Consider the following 24,153-nt stretch of genomic DNA (forward strand, 5'->3'; position numbering starts at 1 on the left):
GCTACAGTAATCAAGACAGTATGGTACTGGCACAAAAACAGAAAGATAGATCAATGGAACAGGATAGAAAGCCCAGAGTTAAACCCACGGACATATGGTCACCTTATCTTTGATAAAGGAGGCAGGAATGTACAGTGGAGTAAGGACAGTCTCTTCAATAAGTGGTGCTGGGAAAACTGGATAGGGACATGTAAAAGTATGAGATTAGATCACTCCCTAACACCATACACAAAAATAAGCTCAAAATGGATTAAAGACCTAAATGTAAGGCCAGACACTGTCAAACTCTTAGAGGAACACATAGGCAGAACACTCTATGACATAAATCACAGCAAGATCCTTTTAGACCCACCTCCTAGAGAAATGGAAATAAAGACAAAAATAAACACATGGGACCTAATGAAACTTAAAAGCTTTTGCACAGCAAAGGAAACCATAAACAAGACCAAAAGACAACCCTCAGAATGGGAGAAAATATTTGCAAATGAAGCAACTGACAAAGGATTAATCTCCAAAATTTATAAGCAGCTCGTGCAGCTCAATAGCAAAAAAACAAACAACCCAATCCAAAAATGGGCAGAAGACCTAAATAGACATTTCTCCACAGAAGATATACAGACTGCCAACAAACACATGAAAGGATGCTCAACATCTTTACTCATTAGAGAAATGCAAATCAAAACTACAATGAGATATCACCTCACACCAGTCAGAATGGCCATCATCAAAAAATCTAGAAACAATAAATGCTGGAGAGGGTGTGGAAAAAAGGGAACACTCTTGCACTGCTGGTGGGAATGTGAATTGGTACAGCCGCTATGGAGAACGGTATGGAGGTTCCTTAAAAAACTACAAATAGAACTACCATACGACCCAGCAATCCCACTACTGGGCATATACCCTGAGAAAACCATAATTCAAAAAGAGACATGTACCAAAATGTTCATAGCAGCCCTATTTACAATAGCCCGGAGATGGAAACAACCTAAGTGTCCATCATCGGATGAATGGATAAAGAAGATGTGGCACATATATACAATGGAATATTACTCAGCCATAAAAAGAAATGAAATTGAGCTATTTGTAATGAGGTGGATAGACCTAGAGTCTGTCATACAGAGTGAAGTAAGTCAGAAAGAGAAAGACAAATACTGTATGCTAACACATATATATGGAATTTAAGAAAAAAAATGTCATGAAGAACATAGGGGTAAGACAGGAATAAAGACACAGACCTACTAGAGAATGGACTTGAGGATATGGGGAGGGGGAAGGGTAAGCTGTGACAAAGTGAAAGAGCGGCATGGACATATATACACTACCAAACATGAGGTAGATAGCTAGTGGGAAGCAGCCGCATAGCACAGGGAGGTCAGCTCGGTACTTTGTGACCGCCTGGAGGGGTGGGATAGGGAGGGTGGGAGGGAGACGCAAAAGGGAGGGGTTATGGAAACATATGTATATGTATAACTGATTAAATTTGTTATATAAAAAAAAAAATAGGCAGAAGACCTAAACAGACATTTATCCAAAGAAGACATACAGATAGCCAACAGGCACATGAAAAGATGCTCAACAGCACTAATTATTAGAGAAATGCAAATCGAAACCACAATAAGGTATCCCCTCACACTGGTCAGAATGGCCATCATCAAAAAGTCTACAGATAAATGCTGGAGAGGGTGTAGAGAAAAGGGAACCCTCCTACACTGCTGATGGGAATGTAAACTGGTGCAGCCACTACAGAAAACAGTATGGAGGATCCTTAAAAAACTAAAAATAGAGCTACCATATGATCCAGCAATCCCACTCCTGGGCACTATCCAGAAAAGATGAAAACTCTATTTCGAAAAGATACATGCACCCCAATGTTCACTGCAGCATTATTTATAATAGCCAAGACATGAAAGTAACCTACGTGTCCATCAACAGATGAATGGATAAAGAAAACATTATTTATGTGTGTGTGTGTGTGTGTGTGTGTGATGGAATATTACTCGGCCATTAAAAAAGAACGAAATATTGTCATGTGCAGCAAGTGGATGGACCTAGAGAATATCATATTAAGTGAAGTAAGTCAGACAGAGAAAGAAGAATATTATATGATATCACTTGTATGTGGAATTGAAAAGATAATACAAATGAATTTATTTACAAAACAGAAACAGACTCACAGACATAGTAAACAAACATGGTTACCAAAGGAGAAAGTCAGGGGGAAAGGGATAAGTTAGGAGTATAGGATTAAGAGATATACACTACTGCATATAAAACAGATAAGCAATAAGGATTTACTGTATAGCACAGGAAACTATATTCAATATCTTATAATAAGCTATAATGGAAAATAATCTGAAATATATATACATATAACTGAATCACTTTGGTGTACACCTGAAACTAACACAACAACTAACTATACTTCAATGAAAGAGAGAGAGAGAGAAAGAAAGAGAGAAAGAAAGAAAGAAAGAAAGGAAGGAAGGAAGGAGGGAAGGAGGGAAGGAGGGAAGGAGGGAAGGGAAAGAAAATCTTTTTAATGGACTTTAAAATGATTGTCTCTGTGTTAAAAAGTGCATCTCTATCTGGTTTGACAGCTTAAGTACCAGGACCCAGCCAGATAAAATCTGAAGTGACTAAGGCAGTGCTTCTTAAATAAGAGCAAATGGGACCTGCTATCCCAAATCACTACCACCTCCTCCTGCAAGATTAGATCAGCATCAGCTCTTGTCTGATGAGGGGTCACCTCAAGCATGGAAACAGCCAGTCTGGATCATCCAGCAAGTACAGGGCAAAACCAGAAAGTAGCGCAGGGCTCTGTTCTTTGGTCAGCCCATACAGAATAGAGTCTTTTGGAAGCGATCGAGTCAACACTTGGGCACATTTAAGAAGAGAGCATGACTCTAGTTTCTTCTCTGTCTCTTTGGGCCAATTCAAAATAACCAAGCACCTGCCCCACTGACCTCAATCGCTGTCAGCCCAACAGAGGTCCCAGCCACGGGCAGCATCAACTGCAAAGACCCCTCCAGATGATTCCAAAGCCCAGCCAGCAAATCACTCCCAGCTTTCAGGCCTTCCTAGCCGAGGCCCCAGACATCAGAGAGCAGAAACCAGCCAGCCCTGCTGTGCTCCATCCAAACTCCTAACCCACACAAGTCATGAGTATAATAAAAAAATAAATAAATAAACAAAGCACCTGGTCTTGGTGACAGACTGGAACATCTCTCACAAAAGCTGACAGATGGATCTTTTTAAACAAGGACTTTAATATTCAACAGGCTTTATCTAATAGATATACATACAGCTTTTGAGTCACAAAATTGACTATCCATTCTTTCTGAGCATACATGGAATATTTATGACAGACCAAGAAGTCAGCCACAAAGAAGATCTAAGCAAGTTCCTAAAAGTAGAACCCATATAGACTCTCTATATAGAACACACGCACATGTACACACACACACAAATACACATGCACACAGGACACACACACCTGACACACGAACACCACACACACTGCATACAGTGAGTAGAAAACAGAGCACAGAAAAAAGAATTAGATAACAGACAAGAGAAAGAGAAACAGAATAAAGTGAAAAAAAGAAAATAGAAGAGTGACACTTGTGACAGACAGCAGGGGGCAGTGGATCCAGCCCTTGAAGGCTTCTGCTGGATGTCTTATTCACAGTCGCCATTTGGAAATCTGGGAAGGGCTTGTGGTCCTGGCAGCCCTGTTTCCCTTGCCCTTGCCCCCTGCTCACTGCTGCCCCCCTAGGCCCCAGTCCCTTTACTTCCCAGCGGCTCTATCTTCTCTCCTTTCCCTTAGTAAAAATCCTTTCCCTTGTTTACTCTTGTGAGTGGTTAAGCCAACCTGATCAGAAACATGCTTCCAAGCTCAGGTTTATGAAACATAGAGCTGGGGGGTAGGGCAGAGCCAATGCCAAGCAAAGAGGACCCACACGGGCCAAGGAAAGCCTTTGATCCCCAGGAGGAACGTCCAGTCTTCTGAGCTCCGATCAGGAGCCCAGCCTGAGGCTTACCTCCCGAGCCCAGAAGGGAAGATTTCACATGGAGACAGCGGTTCACGTGCTCGCCTTCCTTCTGCTGACATTTGTAGATGACCTCATACTCCACGGGGCCCTTGCCTCGCCAGAGGACGTACTTGTATGGAATGGGCTTATCCAGGTGCTGCTTAGAAATGATGGTGCTGCCTTCAACGAGGGACCCGTTCTCATGTAGGTCTCTGTGAATAAACAGGACACTAGCCTGTTATCCAAAAATCCTCTCCCAGAAATCTTCATTCTTCTCAAACACAGCACGGAGTGCAGACCCAGAGCTATAAATCGATGCTGACCGCAAGGATGCTTCCAGAACAAGGCACGGTTTTCACGCAGAGACAGAAAACGGGCCAAGGTGAAGTATGACAAAGAAGTGCATTATAGGGAAGAGTTGTTTGAAATATTCATCTTCCCAAAGTTCTAAGAATTAATCAACTTGATCAAAATTATGATTTCAATATATTTCAAAGACTGGATGTTCTGTACATTTCCTCACAGGCCTACTGAGATATACTCACTTGGTGTAGTACATCTCGCAAACATCATGATTCCATCTGGGCTTCCCAAATTCTTCTCCGCCCCTGACAAACACTTTGTGTTGGCTGGGGTTGAACTGGAAATGTTTTGAAATGATTGCATGGAAGTACACCGTGATTCCTTCCAAGGAGCTCAGTGGGCTGGGGGAAAGCCACGGAGGAAAACACTGATTAGATCTGGATCTGTCTACCTCTCTGCACACACGCCCCCCCCCACACACACACAGGCACACGTGTGCACACAGGATCCTTGTTTCTTGGCTGTGCACTAACACACACCCCAACAAAGTGCAAGAGCATCCACACTTCAGACAGGCTATCTGCCGTGTGGGTGCCCTTGGCTCTCCCTCTACAGTGGAGAAGGACAGTGGGCGCGGGGCGGGGGGCGGATCTCTGCCCAGCTCCGAGGGGCTGAGGGCTGTGGCAGGAGAGGGTGGCTGAGTACTCTGGAACATGACAGCCTCTCTCCTGACTTCTGTAAGGCCTGTGCTGCCTCTGGGACCCCAGGGACCATATTATGGAGCATTTCAACTGAGCAAGGAATTGGGACAGGTGCCCCTCCACTGCCTGCCTCCTGAGTGTTCCCCTTTCCCCCAAGACTCAACAAAAGGGCAATGTAGGAATCTCCTCTGGGGTGGCGTGACCCCTTCCAGCCCCCTCTCAGGGTGGGGACCAGGCCTGTGCCGCCCCGAGCCAGGTCACACCCACCACTCCTTAGCTTTGTGTGCGCTCTCCCTCTGGTTCCTTTGCTCCCTCTCATTTTTCACAGCGGCTGCATTATTTCTGTTATTCCCCTCTGGCTTCTTTGGGTCCTTCGGCTTGGCCTTCTCATTTTCATCTGCTTTTCCTCCAGAAACACTCATCTTGTCCGTGGTTGCAGCTTCCTGGAACAAGCACCCAAACCCCAATCTTGATGACCAGCCTCCACGTTTGCCCCCAACAGGGGATGCTTCTCATAGCCACCAGAGTGGTCATATTCCTTCCCTGCTCAGAACCTTCGAATGCCTTCTGGTCCACCTACCACAGCCTCCCAGGACTCCTCTCCGCACAACTGTCAACGGCCCCTCTTTCCTGCTGCTCCCTGAACAGGTCCACCACACTCTACCTGGAGGCCTCTGCACGTCCCCAGACAGCCACGTGGCTTGCCTGTCACTCTTTCAGATCTCCTTGGAAGGCCTTGCCTGGCACCCACCTCCAAAACCCCAGCCCCTCGCCCTACTTCACCCCACGGCACTTCTCACAGCCTGACTTCGCTTTGTCTTTCTCCCCACTAGAATGTGAGCTCCAAAAGGCAGGAGCTGGTCTCATTTCAAATGTTAGGCTGCACCCCCAGCACCTAACACGTATTCACCAAATGATTAAATTGAGCTGTGGAAGGAACGGGGCCAAAAGGAGCAGCCCATGGGGCAGACAGCAAGGACGGGGACGGCTTCCTGGAAAGCCGACCAGGTAGGAACGAGATGCTTTACCTGGTGGTTGTCTCGGGAAGCAGGGACGCTTGTGGGAAGCTGTTTCGTTTTCTCAGTCTGATTTTTAACTTCTTTCCCAACTCTTTTCCCTGCACCAGCTGGCTCAGCTGCAGCAACACTTGACTGGAAGAAATAAAGACCCCAAAACGTCAGGGCCAAGAGGACAAAATGGACAGGGAAACTTTGACTCAGTGGCATAGGGTAAGCATATGCCACCAGCCCAGTGACAGGGGTCAGCAGCTCGGGGTGGAAGGGCAGCCCCTTCCACAGCCCCCCTTCCCAGGGAGCAAGTGCCAGTGGACACCCTTCTCAGACAGTGAAGTATTGTCAGAACCACACTGCACAGCAAGGTGTCGAGACATAGCAGGCCAACCCCGGTCGTCACTCCCCTAACAACTCACCTCAGAGGCAGGGGCCCTGGCCTGCTGCCCAGCGGCCCGCGGCTCTTTCCTGGGCTTGGAGTGGTCCCCCTTTGGCTCAGGAAGTGGGAGCTCCTGAGTAGCATCCTTCTCCCTAGGATGGCCTTCACTGGCAGAAGTGGGGAGGTCTTTGCCCTTGGAGGGGTTCGGGGAGTGTTGGTCCTTCCCTTCCGGGAAGGCTCCTCCCAGAGTCTGGTCCTGGGGTACCGGGCTGCTCAGAGACTCGGCGTCTGTAGCTTCTTCTGCTCCTCTCGCAACCTGGCCCTGCAGAGGGCAGCCCACAGCCTCCAGCGGCGTCTTGCCCACACCTGGGGGCTGGCTTGTCTGGTGGGTGGGACCACCCTGCTGAGCTGGGCTTTGGGGTGGGGCTGTGGCCTGGAGCTCAGGGTTTGCAAGCGAACTCAGACTACAGGAGCCCAAGAGAGACGGGGACAAGGAATCCAGCTCTGCAGACGTGGAAGCATTCTGATTCCTTTTCTTTCTTTTACTCCTTTTCCTCTAAACAGAAAAAGAGACACTCATGTTACTTCTCAGGTTTACTATACTCTCACCAATGTTCTCCTCCAATTTCCTTTCAATTTCTGAAGTACGTCAAGTGTAGCTTGACCAAACCACCTTACATCTGTTAAATCTACCATTTCTTTACCTTGGAAAGAATGAAATTGAGACACAAAGTGAATGGGAGTGGTGAACAGAGTTGAGGGACGAGTGGGGAGCAGTGATGGTCACATGCTTCGTTCTGTCCAATCCAAGCTGAGACCCTCACATGGAATTCCTTCCCATGGGACATCCTTTAAGGATGGCTTTCAAATGTTAGAAAGCAGGTACAGGTCCCCACACATTATACTTCATATACGTATTATGTACAAAATAGCGACAGAAAAATGAACAGAAGTCTAAGTACTTCCTTCCTGCACCCGCACTGACATGTTACACCTCTGCCTGAGATCCTTGCTCAAAGGCAAGAGTCCTCAACTTCAGAATCAGAGCTGGAGCCTGTGAGAAGCAGGTGTGGCAGGACCCTTTGAGGACCCCATGGGGATGGATGCCCTGCATGCCTGGGGATCCTGCTCTGGAGCAAGTATTGATTGGTTCATTAAGTGCTAGTAAGCCGTGACCCCCCTGAAGCCTGGTGTGGGCCCAGGCCTTGCTGTCCCACCCCATGCCTGGGCTGAGTCCCAGGGAGAGGGAGACGGAGACGGAAGGCCTCGGGGTTTCTCTGCACATGGAGTGGGGCAGCCCTTGTTCTGGGTCAGCTTCCAGATTTTCTCCAAGAATCCTGACCAAACTTCGTGCCCATCTGCTCGAAACAAGCAACACGACACACAGGCCACCCTGGATGGCAATTTCCCAGCCTGACACTGACCCTCGCTAACATCGCAGTAGAAAGAGGCTTAAGAAAGGTCATTCGAGGCAGTCACTTCCCCAGCTTCCAGGGCGTACAGATCTCTGAAGATTTTGCCAACATACTGATGGTGACTCAGCACGTCTGGAGGACCCAAGGTTCTACATTTCCATGTTGCTGCTGCCAGACCAGGCGTGCTCTGTGAGCATGAGGACCAAGCAGCTCCCTACCCCAGGCGCCCAACTCTGATCCGACTGGCCTGGGGGCATGGGCACCAGCATCTCCATTAGCTTTCCTGGTGGTCCTGACATGAAACCTCACTGGGAACCACAGCTCAGACCAGCAGAAAGCTGTGTGCGGACCCCAAGGCCCCAAGCCCTTTGCAGAATCTCCTCCTTTTTCAGCGTGAGGCTGGCTTAAATCAAGTCGCTTAGTTCTACACTGATTTACCAAGGAACCTGGAACGTTGTCCTAAGCGCATGGAACAAGAAAGTAAGATACGTTCCTCCCCCATGAAGCTGATGGTTTAGTAGGAGAGAAAGACTAAAAACAGATGGTTTTAGCATGTTGGAAGGACTCGCAGGCTTCCCAGGGAAGAGGTGCAGGTTGAGTCTGAAAGCCACCAAAGGCCAAGAAGGCAGTTTCATCCATTCAGCAAAGATTCCCGGGTCCTACACGTCTGAAGGTGGCGAAAGCCACAGGCTGCCTCATATGCTGACTTGCCCATCCAGAATCAAAGCATACGTGTGGCCGGAAGACCCTGCATGACTGGCCCTCACTGCCTGCTAAACTCATCCCCTGGCCTCCAGTATTAATCCTGTTTTTTACTTTCTGTATTTTAGGATGCTCTGGCATTCGGGGGGGCCTTGCTAATCCTGGAGAGACTGCCCCTCCCAGGGCTAGCCAATTCCCAGAGAGAGGGATCTCTCTGAGCAGATGAAAGATCTGAGCAGATCTTTCATCTGCAAACCAACTAACACGGAGCCCTGCCCCCCACCTCCTTTATCAAACTCTCCCTCCAAGCCAACATTCCCTGCCCTAAATCACTGCAGGGCCAAGTACAGGACAGCTAAACAACCCTACAGCCCAGAGCCCACAAAGAATATTCAAACCAGCCAAACCTAAACCTGCTCAAACCTGCCTGCCTTTCCCCACAAGGCAGGCTCTGGGCCACGTTCTCCCCTTGCTCCTTCTCCCTCCCGTGGGGCCCCCCTCCTGGAATCCGTAAGTACCACCGACCTCTCGTGTCATCACCAGCTATATGAGCAGGGCGCCTCCTGCCTCAGGCTCTGTCTTCCCGCAGACACCTCCTTCCCTTAGTCCTCTGCCCCACACCCCTCAGCAGACGACCCGGACACCCTCAGTCGGAAAGCAAACCTTCACGGTCCCGCATCTGCTTTATTTCCCTCCTTAGCCACTGTCAACTAAATATGCCTTTATTTTCTCTCCCCTCCAGGAAGGAAGTCCTTGTTTTCTTCACTGCTGCATCCACAGCGTCTAGAACAACCCTTGACCCCCTATAGGTGCCTAACCACTTCTGTCTCATTAAATAAATTTCTTGGAAAGTCCCGTGTTTCCCTGCAGCACCAGCATGTTTCCTCTCCCCCTGGGACCCCATACCCCTCAGTCGGCTCTGTGATCAGATCCAAGAACAAAAGGTTTTGACTTCTGATTTCCAATTTGCCTTTCACCCCTTTACCTTGCTTTCTCCTTTTCTTACCCTTATTTAACTATTCTTTCTATAAGCTGCTTCAAAACCCTTAGAATGAGATTTAGATTTTGCACAGGTGACTTAGAGTTCTCTCAACACACGTCTACGGGGGCACGTGAGTACCCGGCCCCCTCACGGGTCTATAGACAGGACTGGGATGTTGGCAGATCTCAGGCTGCTGGCATGCCTGCCATATAGCAAGGCTCGAGGCTAAAGTCTAAAATTTTCCTTGACAAAAATCAAGTTTATATGTATGATACTTGTTACATATTTACGTATTCCTAATTACTGTGGTCTGTCATTTTGACCGCATTAGTCAGGAATATGCACACTAAAACTAAACACTGCTGATTGGGAATGCATGCACGGACCTGGGTCACGACCTCTGGGTGTGGGCAGCGGGTGGGGGCGGTTGGGAGGAGACCCCAATAGTTGCCCATGTTTACAATGGATGGTAGGGGATGAGTATTCACTTAGTTAATCCTGCATTTATGTTATACGTACCCTTTATGGTGGGCATAATATTTAATTAAAACATGTTTTAAATGAAGAGTTTATTGACTTGGAAGGGATGCTACCGAGCTTTCTGGGGACTGCAATGTCCTGTCTCTGGATCTGGTGGGGGTGACGAAGCTGTACACACAGGAGAACATCTAGGGGGCTCTGCCCTGAAGACCTGTGCATTTCACTCAATACCAATTACATCTCAATTCAAAAGCTACGCTGCGGGAGCTTCCCTGGTGATGCAGTGGTTAAGAAATCTGCCTGCCAATGCAGGGGACATGGGCTCGAGCCCTGGTTGGGCCAGGAAGATCCCACATGCCGTGGAGCAACTAAGCCCGTGTGCCACAACTACTGAGCCTGTGCTCTAGAGCCCATGGGCCACAACTACTTGAAGCCTGCGTGCCTAGAGACTGTGCTCCACAACAAGAGAAGCACCACAATGAGAAGCCCACGCACCTCAACGAAGAGTAGCCCCCGCTCGCCACAACTAGAGAAAGCCCGCGTGCAACAACAATGCAGCCAAAAATAAATAAATAAATAAATTTATAAAAAAAGAATGTACAACATTATTAAAAAAAAAAAAAAGCTACACTGCGCCAGCTCAATATAAAGGCTATTTCTATTCCTGCCCAAAGAGAATTAATTAGAAAAAAACAAGTTTGCTACTTCTTAGGGGTGGGGGGGTTTGGTCAGAATACACCTCTGATTTTATAATGAGCATCAGTTTGTTTTTTCATCAAAAGAACAAAGGCCTCCCATACAGGGAGAGCAGAGAGGAGACCTCAGTCTGGGGGAAGGCAGGGCAGCCTCGTTCACTCACCTGAGTGCTGGGTCAGGAGCACACAGAAGGGTGGTGCTGCGGATCCTGAAATGGTACCTATGGCAGGATGCGGGGGTGACAGGTGGGAACACTGACTCGTTGGACAGAAAGTCAGTGAAGCTGCTTGACAAAAGCTGACGTGTTGGAGGCTAAGTGGGCCCACTAGCTCTGCCCCAATTCCCAGGGGTCCTCTGCCTTCATCTGCACTGATAGTGATAGGGAGAGAGTAGAATAATTAAAGTTAGTTTAGAAATCCCACTAGGGGGTTAAAGACAAAAAAGGAATTTTAAGGGAGCTTAGGAAACTGTTGCAAGCCAATGACCACTCAAGAAGAGAATCCAGCAACCTAACAATAATCTGCGCTACCTTGAAGGAAAACCAGGCACATCCAAGCACCAGGAACACTCAAGCCACAAGTCCTGATAGTTAAAACACAAGACAATAGATATGGGGTCTGAATCTTGTTACTTGAAGTCAGGGAGTTAATGGTCCCCGAAGAGTAGCATTTCTGCATGTAGTCAAGACAGGAGCATAGGTGAGGGGGGGGAAGAAACTAGGTGAAAGAGGACACTACAGTGAAACCTTAGATGAATTACAATATTTTAGTGTATGTTATCATCCTTTTGCTAACACATATATGATTTAAATAGTGCCATGATTGTCCCCGTTAGACCATATATAGGGTCAAAGGAGGAACTAATGATGTAAGCCTTGATGTCTACCCAAAAATGAGGAAGAAGGTGGTCTTCTCCCCTCCCCACTTTTTCTTTGATTATAAAAATGTAGTCCTCTTTGTTCTTGGGGCTGCGCTCCCTTGCCTGCCCACTTGTATCTGTCACAAGTGTCCTATGCTAACAAACTCACTCTGTCTATCGCTTTGCCTCATGCTGAATTATCTCTGTGATGAGACAAAAGAACCTGAGTTTCATTAAGTCCTGAGACCAGGTGAGCAGTTTCAATTAAAAGACAGTGGGTCTGAGTCCCCTCCTAAGTCAGGGATCGTGGGTTCAAGGCCCAATCTGAGGTGCAGCTGGGTTTGAGTCCAATCCGAGAAGGAGTACGGTTTCAACAGGAAGTGCTTTGCCAATTCAGGGAGGACGGCAGGGCTGAGGAGAGTGTCACCTTTCCACCTGGCATTTGATCAAACACTTCCTTCTAGTAAACAGGCACTGCCCAAGCTCCATCTCTGCAGCCTTTCTTCTCACCATCTCCAGACCTAAGTAACCTTTCTCAGCTTCAGTTTCCGCTTTTGTAGAACTGGGATGACACACGTGGGCAGTGCTTTGGTGGGGGGAGCGGGGTGGGGGTCTGTCTACAAACATAAGGTGGGCTTTGCAGAAGCAGCAAGAGAAAAGAAACTGGGATGAGAACTAGAAAGATCAGGTTGACCCCCAGCCTGACCTATCCCAACTAGTGGTATCATTAGGACCAGGGCCGGCCTCTCAATTAGACGCTAGCCAACTGCAAAAGGGAACCAAGACTCCATAGTAGGGAATGCCGAGGAGGAAGTGAGGGGCCATCAGGAAAAAGTCCAACAAGAATCTCTACTAAGGGAACTACACGATTCCTGGATTTGCTGAGGAAGCCTGACTGGACCAGTTCTGGAGCCTCGGAGAGGTGCTTGGACCATCCCTGCCCCGCCAGCTGCCTGGCGCCCTGCTCCCACTCCCCCACTCCAGGAAATGGTCCCCTGAACCTCCCGTTCTCAGCCCAGTGGCTCAAGTAGGATTAACTCTACTCCAGCTGCAGGGTCAGCATACCACCCTGGCCACAGTGATTGCTTTAGGCATGGGTATGTATTCCAATCACAGCCACTGCGATTTGAGGAGAGCTTCCCCTGGGAAAGAGACGCTTCTTCTTTCTTCTCTGGAAGCCCCTGAAGGAGGCATTCTCTTGTCCCCTGAATGATGCAGTGGGAAGTGGATAACTGTGGAAGGGTCCACAGTGGTGGAGACTGCTACTGAGAGGCCAAGGAGCTAACTGACATGAGGAAGGCAGTGCAAAGACACAGAGAGATACCCGGACTTTGGGAATATCATCTAGGTGCCCAGATTAAACCTCGCATGCAGCTAGGTCTACCTGAGGATTTCTCAGTTACATGTGTGACAGATTCCCTTTATTGTATTAATTAACCAGAGCTGGGTTTCAATTATTTGCAACCAAAAGATTTCTAATGGTTAAAATACTCAAACTTCCAAGTAGGGTGTTTCCTTTTTACAGAAGCCCCAAATAAGTCAAGGTAATCAATGTTCTAACAGCTTTGCTGCATAAGATGTCAGGCTCTGGTAGATATACTTGGGCCACAGCATCCTCAGGGCTCCTGTATCATTCATGGCACAGTACAGGAGGACCCCTCTGTGACAGGTGTGTGACCAGATGCCTTCTGGTCAAGACAGAAGGTGGTGGGAGGTTTCTGACCTCATGAACAGGTGCCAGCCGCCCTCCCCAGGGAACATGGATCAGGTCTGCCTTCTAGAAGGAAGGGCGCTGTCGGCAGGGAAAGAACAAGGAAGCACACACCACAGTGAGGTAGGCGACCCTGCAGAACCAGGAGGGCCTGGGAGGTGCGGCTGTGTAAAGATGGCAGTAAATGCAAGATGGACCCCTGGAGGGACGTGACCCAGTTCCTGGAAGACAACCATTGGGAGAAAGGGTGACATGATGATAACAGCCCATCACGCAGACCCCAGACCACACCCCAGCCCCCAAGAGCAGACTGGGGATGTCACCACACCTGTGGCAGCAGCCACCAGCCCAAACCCTCTTTCTAATATAACCAAAACCCTGGAATCTAAAAACATGATACCAATGAACTTACTTACAAAACAGAAATAGGTGCACAGACATAAAAACAAATATGGTTATCAAAGGGGAAATGTGGGGGAGGGATAAATTAGGAATTTGGGATTAACAGATACACACTACTATATATAAAACAGATAAACAACAAGGACCTACTATACAGCACAGGAAACTATAGTCAATACCTTGTAATAACCTATAATGGAAAAGATTCTTAAAAAGAATATATATATATGTAATATATATATAACTGAATCACTTTGTTGTATACCTGAAATATTGCAAATCAACTACACTTCAATTTGAAAAATAATAATAAAATTTGTAAATAAATAAAACCAAACCCCACCCATCTGAGAGGCAACAGGGCAGCCTCTGGGCAGTGGGCATGTGCTCTCCTGTGATCACCCCTCCAGGAGAACTATCCCACATTTGCTGCCCACTTATCTCTTTCTCCTGGGAACTGCCTTTTATGTCCTTTACCCATTGTTCTGTTAGTGGGTGGATGTCTTATTTCTTTGAGAGAATTGATTAGGTATTCCAGTTGTGAACGCTTTGTCACATGTTGCAAATGTTTTCTAGCCATCTGCTTTTCCACGTTATTGCTGAATGGTCTCCTCTAACTCAGAATCTGGAATATTTTTGTGCCCCTATCGGCATTTAAGGGGTTGTTTTGGTGAGCCTTAGGAATATCTATATAGTTTTATAAATAGTCACCTATATTTACAAGAACTTTTAGGGTGTATTTTACTTTAAAATGGTCAACCAAGCTGGTATATATTTTAGTGTTTAGTATGAGTAAAGAACCGTTTTTTCCAAATGGTGAGCCACGGTTCAAACACCCCATACTTAACACAACTTTACTCTCTGATACATGATGCCACCTTTATCACGTGCTCAACTGCCATAAATGCTCACATCTGCGTCTGGATGTTCTACGTCAACCCTCCTTGATGGGTCTCTGTTACTCCATTAGGATGTTATATTGCTATGTTTATAGCTTATGATACATTTTGATGTCAAATCTCCCATTTATTGTTCTACTTTTCTACATTCTTTATAGGAACTCTTGCCAATTTATACTCTAGATGGACTTTAGAGTCTTTTATCTATTTCAAAACAAAAACAAAAACAAACCCACTGGGAACAATACTACTTTTACACATTAATTGGCTAATTGGATGTATACATCTGAGGAGAGAACTGACATCTTTACGATATTAAACCTTCCTTCTGGGAAAATCTATTTGCAGTTTGGTTTTCCTGTTTGTGTAGATCATGAAGGGGTTCTCCATCCACCCCACCCCCATTTTCTGTTAGTGCTCGCACCCTGATGTCCGCTGTATTTACAGGGTGCTTTTTTTTTTTTTTTTTTTTTTTTGCGGTACGCGGGCCTCTCACCACCGTGGCCTCTCCCGTTGCAGAGCACAGGCTCCGGACGCGCAGGCTCAGCGACCATGGCTTACGGGCCCAGCCGCTCCGCGGCATGTGGGATCTTCCCAGACCGGGGCACGAACCCGTGTCCCCTGCATCAGCAGGCGGACTCTCAACCACTGCGCCACCAGGGAAGCCCTACAAGGTGCTTTTGCTTTTTTTGTTTTTGTTTTTGGCTGTGCCACATGGCTTGTGGGATCTCAGTTCCCCAACCAGGGACTGAAGTCCGGCCCCAGGAGGTGAAAGCACCAAGTCCTAACCACTAGGTCGCCAGGGAATTCCCAAGGTGCTTCTGTTCTTAACTAACCAACAGACCCAAGCCCAGAGGCAAGACCACACCTGGTTTACATGCTTCCCCCTCACACCGAGCACCCAGTGCCCCACAGGCAGCAGCTGCTCAAATAAATCTTTGTTAAATGAATCAATGGCCATCTTACTCAGGAAAAAAGTCACCACTCTGTAAAAGACTGATAGTTAAACACCACAAGCATCTCTCTTCAACGTCTGAAGCCTCACTGATTTTCCTCATAAGCAAAAATACTTCCATTACATATATTAGCTAGTTTCACTTTTGATATTATTCGTGAAATCCACAAGACTCACAAATGCTATAGAAAATGAAAGAAGTCAGGATTTGAACTTCCAGAAACCAGAGACTAAATTTAGAGGGCTTCCTCTGCACAACCTGGGTTCAGAACACGAGCCCATAACCTCAGGCGCTGGCAGTTGCAGAGACTGGGGGTTTTCTCTAAGCCCCAGCAGAGGCTCGGCCCTTGACCCCCACCAGCCTGGTCCCAGCTCCCACGGAAAACCCAGGCCCCCCCTGCTCTTTTCCATGAAGAGAATCTGTATGGCCTGTGGGGCTTTCGGGGTAAGTTCTCCCATGAACCAAAGAAGATAGCTGCACAAGAAATTAAAAGATGGATGGAAAAGTGGGGTAGGGGGCCACATACAGTAAAGCTGGAATTCAATGTTATCAGAACATCCTCAGAGTCACAAGAGCTGACACCTAAAGGCATGGCTCCTTCCTAGACCAGCCCAGGTAGGAGTGAAAAGCGCCTCCCCACCAGCCATCCTCAGCATCAGAGACGGTGTGGGGCTCAGTTTCATGCAAGCCTTGGCGGGAGGCATCGTGTGCCACTATTTATGCAAACTACCTGCTCAGAGTCTGGAGACCACGCGTCAGGGACCTCAAACGGGGTTGCGTCCTCTTTTCTTCTTTTGCAGGCAGAGTAACTAGCAGCCTCCAGCTCATCGGATGTGGATGCGCCGTCTGCCACATCTACAAAACCCTCTGACGCAACTTCCTGTTGAAACATGACCCCCTTCAGACAGGACAGGGTGACCACAGGCACCGCTCCATCAGGACCTAAGGGACCCCTAACTCAGGCCCAGGCAGAGAGATGCTCTTGAGTGAGGACTAAGCCATCCCCCCAGCCCCCGGGGCGTCCAGGCTCAGCAGGCACAGGGCCCCGGGTGTAGGGAACCCAAGAAAGGGTCCTGCAGGTGGCAGGCAGAGCAAATCCATGCAGGCAAGCTGCCCCATGCTAGAGCTGGTGCCTGCAAGCCTTGGCACGCTGGATCTCCCATGCAAGCAGGCCCAGGCCCTGGTTCCCTAAGCTCCATCACAATGCCTAGGCCGGTGCTTCCACACAGATGCAGCTGCGGGGACACTCCTGGAGGAGCAGGCAGCCCAGCACCTGAGGCCAGTCCTCGAGGGGGCTCTCGGGGACGGGCGGCACGCAGGGCAGTGCCCAACCCCTCTGGATGGCACACCCCAGGCAGCACAGAGCCAGCCCTGTGCCATCCCCCTTGGCTGCAGGTCAGGGGAGGGTACCTGGGCCTCCCACATGGGGGCCTCATGGCTGGCACTGCCCTTAGTGATGGACAAGGGGAAAGACCAAGAGCCTCTGACCGAGTGTTGGGGAGGGCAGGCAGTCAGCGTGGAAAGGGAAGGGGAGTTCTCCAAGGGGCACTTGGAAAGGCCCAGTGGGTGAGATGGGTCAGAGCACGTGGGTGGCCCAGGCACAAAGCCCACCCCACTCAGCGCCAGGTACCCAGGCTGGCTCCATCCCCTCCCAGAAGGAAGCCAACAACGGGACCAAGGCGACACTGGAAGGAACCACAGGGTCAGTAGGCACCTTCAACCCAACTCTCCGGGCTCCATCCTGTGCCCCTCTTCCTCACAGGGTGGGGGAAGCTGTCCCAGGGGGAGAACGAATCCATTTGGAAGCAAGAGCCACCAAAGCCGCCCGGTCAGTCAGCACCAAAGGGCCACCACAGGAAGGGCAGGTAGGGACAGGAGCTCCCCAAGGCCCGTAACCCCAACACCCCTGCACCCACCTCACGACAGCCGGGTGAAGGGCCCACTCACTCAGAGGCTGGGGATGAGGCCAAGTGGTCCGGGTCCTGGTTCTGGCCATTTTCCTTGGTCCCCCGCATGTCATCCCACCACTATTAGAACATCACGGCCTCGCCTGCAGGCCCTTCCGACCACGCACACACCACTGTCTACTAGGATTATGTAAGGTCACTGCAGGGACTGGCAACAGTCACTGAAGTCCTCAGGGGCTAATCACCAGATAAACCCCCAGCATTCCTGTGTTCACTGCATCCGGCTTCCTCTCCTGTATGGGTAAGTGTGCATCCAGGCTTTTGTTTTTAAATCCCCTTCTATGACAATATTACAGTTTTCTTATATCGAGGTTAAGATCATAACATAACCTAAAGTTAACCACTTTAAAGTGCACAACTCAGTGGCATTTAGTACTGTATGACCATCGCTTCCATGTAACTCAGTCATTCTCATCCCACCAGGAGGAACCCCGTACCCAGCCCCTGGGGGAGCTCCGGGCATCTGTGTGGCTTTCTCCAGATTCCTCACCAATCCGGGTAGCTGTTTCAAAATCTTATTTCCCAGAGGAACCTTCTCAGGCTTTTCACCCCAGGCTTCCGGCACATCTGCTGGTGACCCCAGCTGGAACCTTCCACCCGGGGTGGGGAGAGCGCAGGTAGCACCTTTCCATCTGCCTTCAGTGCTTTTGAGGAACACCCTCTGCACAGCTACTTTTCCACCCTTAGAGAGTTAGTTCCAAGTAAGGTGTAAAAAAGGCAAGTGCCCTGTGTTATTCCTTCTGGGAACTCCCAGACAGGTCACAACATACTTCCTTGGGGACAGGTCTGCTCAGCCCCCTCCGGAACGGGGAGCCCACAGCAGAACATCAGAACGAGGCTGTCAACCTCAGACCACCAGCACGCAGGAGACGAGGGCACGGCTGAGTTAAGGTTGAGCTACGGCACCACAAAGCTCTCCTACCAGGTTAAGCCCCTTTTTCTTGATTCTGCGCTCACTTGGTTACTGCAAACCTCAGACTATTTTCCAGAGTTCCAGTAAAGTTTATTCTTACAGTTCTCACTTATTGGGGTGTTTCTCTGAGGGGACAGGCCCTCGGAGTTCCCTTCTCTGCCATTTTTGTTGATATCACTCTACTATACCTTGTTCTTTATCTTTTTATTTATCTATCTGATTTGATTACAAGAATTCCCTCATATCTTTAATCTTTGACAGAAATAACAGTTGGAAGCCACAGTACTTCCTGCCGTAAGGATGATACAAATGACACTCCCCAGGGTGGAATATTCAGGTGGACTCCAACATTTGGCCATAAAACACTAAGGCTGTGATAAAATCCTCAAATGAACTCTCACATGGCTGAGGTTATTTTCTGACAATGACAGTAGAGAAGCAGAAGAGCAGGTCAAAGGGCACCTGCCTCACAGGGGGTCCCACCACATTACTCTCACCTGCAGGGAGAAAACTGCCCCATTGCTGCAAATGCTGACTTTTAGTCAATTTGTTAGTTTGATAGGTTTAATATAAAACCTTGCAGCTCTTTTGAGTGTTTGATTCAGAGGTGGGACAGTTATACGTTTAATGGCCATTTCTATCTTCTCTATTGTAGACTATATCTATTGTTGGCCCATCTTTCTATTGGGTTGGTTACTGTTTTCTACTTGATTTCTAAGAGCTTTTGACATATTGAGGCAACTCACTCTTTGCTAAAAAAAAAGTTGCGTAAATACAAATCTTTTTATATACATACAAATAAGTAAATACATATTTTTCCTTAACTGTTTGCCCTTCATTTGTACGCATGATATGAGATTTTTAATTCTTTTAAGACTTTTTCTGGAGTCACATATACCAATCTTTTATTTGTATTTTTCACCTTTGCTTTAATTACTAGAAAATCTTTCCCCATCCATGGGTCAGATAAATATTTATGTATATTTTCTCCAACTGTTTTTATACACATTAGGGTCTGTTTCTGGATTAGCTATTCGGGTATTGACTCCTCCCAAGATTCACTGTTTTTTTTGTGTGGTTTTTTTTTTTTTTTTTGCGGTACGCAGGCCTCTCACTGTTGTGGCCTCTCCCGTTGCGGAGCACAGGCTCCGGACACACAGGCCCAGCGGCCATGGCTCACGGGCCCAGCCACTCCACAGCATGTGGGATCTTCCTGGACCGGGGCACGAACCTGTGTCCCTTGCATCAGCAGGCGGACTCTCGACCACTGTGTCACCAGGGAAGCACCAAGATTCACTGTTTTAATGACTGGCTTTGAAACATGTTTTTGTTCATCTAATACGTCAAGTCCCACTCAAGGCTTTTCTCTTTAAAAATTTTCTTGGTTATTCTTGCTCATTTTTTCTTCCAAGAGAAGCTTAAACTTTCTCAGTCAAGGTTAAAAAAAAAAGCCCTAATCCTGCTGGGCTCAATACCATTTTCAATCACAGTGTCATACACTTACTTCCTAATGGTGTGTGTTTCTTGATACTCACTTTAAGAGTGTACCCAAGGGACTTCCCTGGTGGCACAGTGGTTAAGAATACACTTGCCAATGCACGGGACACAGGTTCGAACCCTGGTCTGGTAAGATCCCACATGCCATGGAGCAACTAAGTCCGTGCGCCACAACTGCTGAGCCTGCACTCTAGAGCTCGCATGCCACAACACTGAGCCTGCGTGCCACAACTACTGAGCCCGCGCCACAACTACTGAAGCCCCCATGCCTAGAGCCCATGCTCCACAAGAGAAACCACTGCGATGAGAAGCCTGCGCACCGCAACGAAGGGTAGCCCCCGCTCACTGCAACTAGAGAACGTCTGCATGCAGCAACGAAGGCCCAACGCAGCCAAAAACAAACAAATAAATAAATGAATTTATTAAAAAAAAAAAAGTTTACCCCAAATTTCAGTGTCCCACGTGGCCCAGAATGGGAACTGGCCATCCTGCTTTGGACAGGATTACTGTCCAAGGGGAAGGATACACTCACATATACACATCACAACTACCACACACACTCACACACACACACACACACATATACCACACACGCATTCTCATGAGTGCACACACATATACTATGTACACACATTTGCTCACACGTGCATGCACACACACACTCACAAAGGGCTGCAACACTGCCAGCTGCAGCACCTCCCACACTGTCTGACCACAAAGAACAACTGGGGAGCAGACAAGAAACCAGCCCCCACCAGGCAGAGAGACAATGTCCCTCTCAGTCCTGTAAGAAACCTGGGGACAGACCCGGCTGTCTGGGTCTGGACAGGCTAGACTTCAGCGTGGGGAGCTCTCCCCCATCATTCTCCCTGAATCTGTCCAGGTAACTCTCTGCAAGCCTTGCCTGGGCTCCAGCTTGGTCACTTACTCAGGAGACGCTCTCTCGGGGTCTGACACTTACAGGGAGACCAGACGGCTTGGCTTCCCCTTCGAGGTAGAACGTCTGGGTAACTGGTGGCATTTCCTGAGCACCCCCCTTCCCTCAGAGCCTGGAGGCACCTTAGGGACGCCCAGAGAAGAGCCAGATACCCACGTGGCGAAGCTCAGGCACCGAGACCCAGCCCAAGCACAGCGTCTGGGAGACACGATGTGCTGGGTATGGTGGGAGGAAAAGGAAGGGGGATGGGAAACCAGAGACCCTGCAATGAATCAGGCACGGGGGGGCGGCTCTGGCACAGCCCAGCATGCAGGGGCCAACGGGCTGCGCGTAAGAGTAATAACGTTTTCCCAGAGAGGATGCTGTGGGGACATGCGGGACCTTGTTCAGCCACTGATGAAACCACAGCAGGAAACAGCGTCCTTGCAGAGCAGGTGGACGGGCAGAACCACTCCTCCCAGACCCACTTCCCCAGGGGCCAGGCACTCACTCTCCGGATTTGGCAGGAGACGTCCGAACAGGGCTCATCTGGGTTTTCTTGCCAATCACCTGAGCCCAGGGACAAGAAAGGGCTGCTGTCCTCCCTCAGCTCTTGTCCACACTCCATTTCTCCCTCCGGGGCCGATGTCGCCTCGAGGTTGTTCTCAGAATCTACAAAGGCAGATGCACACGGGTCACATCTCGGAAAAACAAGTGAACGTCATGAAGGAAAACTTGGACTCCTCCCACAAGCGTTGTCCAAGATTAGCCCTCTCCCCACTCAAGGTCCTGCCCTGTGTGTGGTGAGGCAAGCCTGGTACAATTTCTGCTGTCTGGTGGGAGAGAGGGACCCAGGACCCCGGCCCCAGCCCAGCAAGAGAGCACAGTCCAGCTTCTCCTGGTGTGTGCATCAGCACAGCCCCAGACCCTGATGTCTCAGCGACACCTCAAACTCTACAGAGCTCCAAACCGGGACTGCCGCCCGGCCCTCCCTCCCAAAAGCAGCCCCGCTCTCTCCCCAGGGGCAGGCTCCCTCTTCCCAGCCCCTCTCCCAGCAGGGCCCAGGGGTCTCCCAACACCTCCCTGCACTCATCCATCCGTGTGTCCTGGGGGTTGGTCTGTCTCCAAAATCACACCCATTTAGAGCTGTCACCCACAGCACCAAGAGCCTGATACAGTGACCCCACACACACACTGAATCCTTCAGGGGCCCTATTTTCAAACCTGGGTCTCGACGCCCCCCCACAGAGACACACACACTCCAGATGGTTTTCTGCCAGGAAGCCTCCCTTAGACTGATCCCCAAGGCCCCAGGCCCACGCGGGGAGGAGGGTGAACCTTCCAAAAGCGCCTTCCACTCCCCTCTCCCGGGGCCCAGTCGTATCACTGCCCTCCTCTGTAAGTTCTGGAAGGCAGGGACCAGTGGCCTTGTTTTTGGAGCCAGCGCCTGGAACATAAAGCCCCTCAGGAGCCTTCGCTGGATGATTTCAATTAACAGGAATCAGAATTTCTAACAAATACATTAAACATCTACAAACACACTCTGAACCTTAAGGCCAAAGAACTAAATAAAGCTGGGAGAGTATTTGTAACACACAACAGCCTGAGGCCACTGTCCTTTGATGATAAACTGTGGGCATCCTGACCTCCTCTCTCTTCCCCCAGCCTCCACTGCGGGGGGTGGCCCCCCATTAGCCTGATCCAATCAGAACCTGGCATTTCCGTGGCCCCAGTGATTGGCAGAAGTATAGCAGGGGTCCAGGGCTGGTTACTGGGGTTTCGAACTCATCAACTCCTTCTTCCCCGTCAGACAAACAGACCCTATGCTTGGAAATGACCAGTCTGCCTCCATGAGGGCAGCAGCATAAGGACAAAGCAGGGCTGTCGGGACCTGAGAAAGATGCAGAGCTGTGCGTAGATCTGACCCCCTCGGTCTGGACATGAGCGTGTGCGGCCCAGTGTACTCCTCCTGCCGAGGAAGCAGGGAGCTGGGTTTCCAGTTGCCTCCAATGTAAACAGCCCCAGTGACTGAAAATCAGTAAGAATAACTGAAGAAAGGATCTTCCCAAAAGAAAAGAGGCAGTTCAAAGAAAAAGAATTATAAGTGAGCTCTTAACCCTTGAAAAGACACTTAGTTTCCCTACCAATGAAGGAAGTGATAGTGGAACCCAAGAGGTACCCGTTTCTACCCATCTGACTGGCCCAAACCTAGACAGCGTATGGCTGGAAATGAAACCTTGAAGACCCTGCAGACAAGAGGGGCCAGAAGAAGCCTTGTGGTGGTGGTGGGGGGAGTTTGAAGGTTTCCATTGTAAATGCACCAGCCCTTGGGGGCCAGCAGGCCGCTCCTTGGAGCTTGTCCTCCAGACAGACTGGCCTCAGGGCAAATCCCGTGCAAAGATCCAGCCCAGCCCTGTGCATCTGTGGCAAAAGAACAGGAGTCCAGAATGGGGCTGGCTGCTGCATGGCAGAGCTGAGACCGGTCTCAACTAGAGGCTACGGAGCGGTGCCACATGAGGGAAGCAGAGTGCACCAGCTTATAGAAACGCATGTGCGTGTGTGCATGTTTCCACGCGGAGGAAACATCTGGAAGGCGACACACCAAACAGTTAATGGTGTTGTGTTAATGGGGGATGTGAAGGGTCTGGGCTGGGGGTAAGCTGAGGGGGCTTTACCATTTTTTATATCCTCCTGTAACATGCAGGTCATTTGCACCAGCATGTACTTCGTCTACAATCATCAAAATAAAAAAGAAACTAGCTGGACTCAGTAGGAGCAAAACTTAACTAGCACCTACTTGATACTCTGCATGCTAACCCATCAAGTACTCACAGCCACGCTGTGACTTGCTCAGGCCCCCAGCTGGCAAGGGGGCGAGCAGGGCTTGAACTCAGGCTCAGAGGCCAGGATAGGCCCCGGGGACAGCGCTAGGGCCACGGTCCTTCCCCCAGGACTGTGGCTGAATCAGAGCAAATTCCTGTCCCTGCCCCATGAAGCATGGGCTCACCAGGTACATGCACGCTGGGCAGCATGACCTCCTATTGCAGCGCCCCTGCAGACAGGTGTGCCGGCAGGTAACAGACACACAGGTATCCAGAGAGGGCTAAGAGGGTCTGAGCTCCCCTTCAGACAGATCCCCAAATCCAGTCAATGGCTGATTACCACATGAACACGGGAGAAGGGCAGGGACCTCATAGGCAACCCCAAATCACTGCTACAAAACTAGTTCAACCTAAATCAGTCAGCTGCACAGACTCCACGCCTAGGCTCCCAAATGAGCCCCGACGGCAGCTCTGGGTCTGCCACCCTCAGCAATCCCCACCCCTCCCTCAGCT

At 49.3% G+C, this 24,153-nt stretch overlaps 1 protein-coding gene across 5 annotated transcripts in view; it reads right to left on the reverse strand.

Moving 5' to 3' along the window:
- The window catches only part of RNF213 (ring finger protein 213), a 120,344-nt gene that overhangs the window by 88,857 nt on the left and 7,334 nt on the right, over positions 1-24,153 (reverse strand). For 4 of the 5 annotated variants that reach the window (XM_082603994.1, XM_082603990.1, XM_082603992.1 and 1 more), the window contains exons 3-9: positions 21,330-21,490; positions 16,256-16,405; positions 6,465-6,980; positions 6,064-6,186; positions 5,303-5,478; positions 4,577-4,735; positions 4,041-4,243 (exon numbers count right to left, since the gene is read on the reverse strand). In XM_082603994.1, the coding sequence (XP_082460120.1) occupies positions 4,041-4,243; positions 4,577-4,735; positions 5,303-5,478; positions 6,064-6,186; positions 6,465-6,980; positions 16,256-16,405; positions 21,330-21,490 (1,488 nt within the window). The remainder of the gene's footprint in view (positions 1-4,040; positions 4,244-4,576; positions 4,736-5,302; positions 5,479-6,063; positions 6,187-6,464; positions 6,981-16,255; positions 16,406-21,329; positions 21,491-24,153) is intronic. The other variant, XM_082603993.1, reaches the window with a different exon arrangement.

This window comes from Mesoplodon mirus, assembly GCF_964341445.2.
Source record: "Mesoplodon mirus genome assembly, chromosome: 18".
Classification (NCBI taxonomy): domain Eukaryota; kingdom Metazoa; phylum Chordata; class Mammalia; order Artiodactyla; family Ziphiidae; genus Mesoplodon; species Mesoplodon mirus.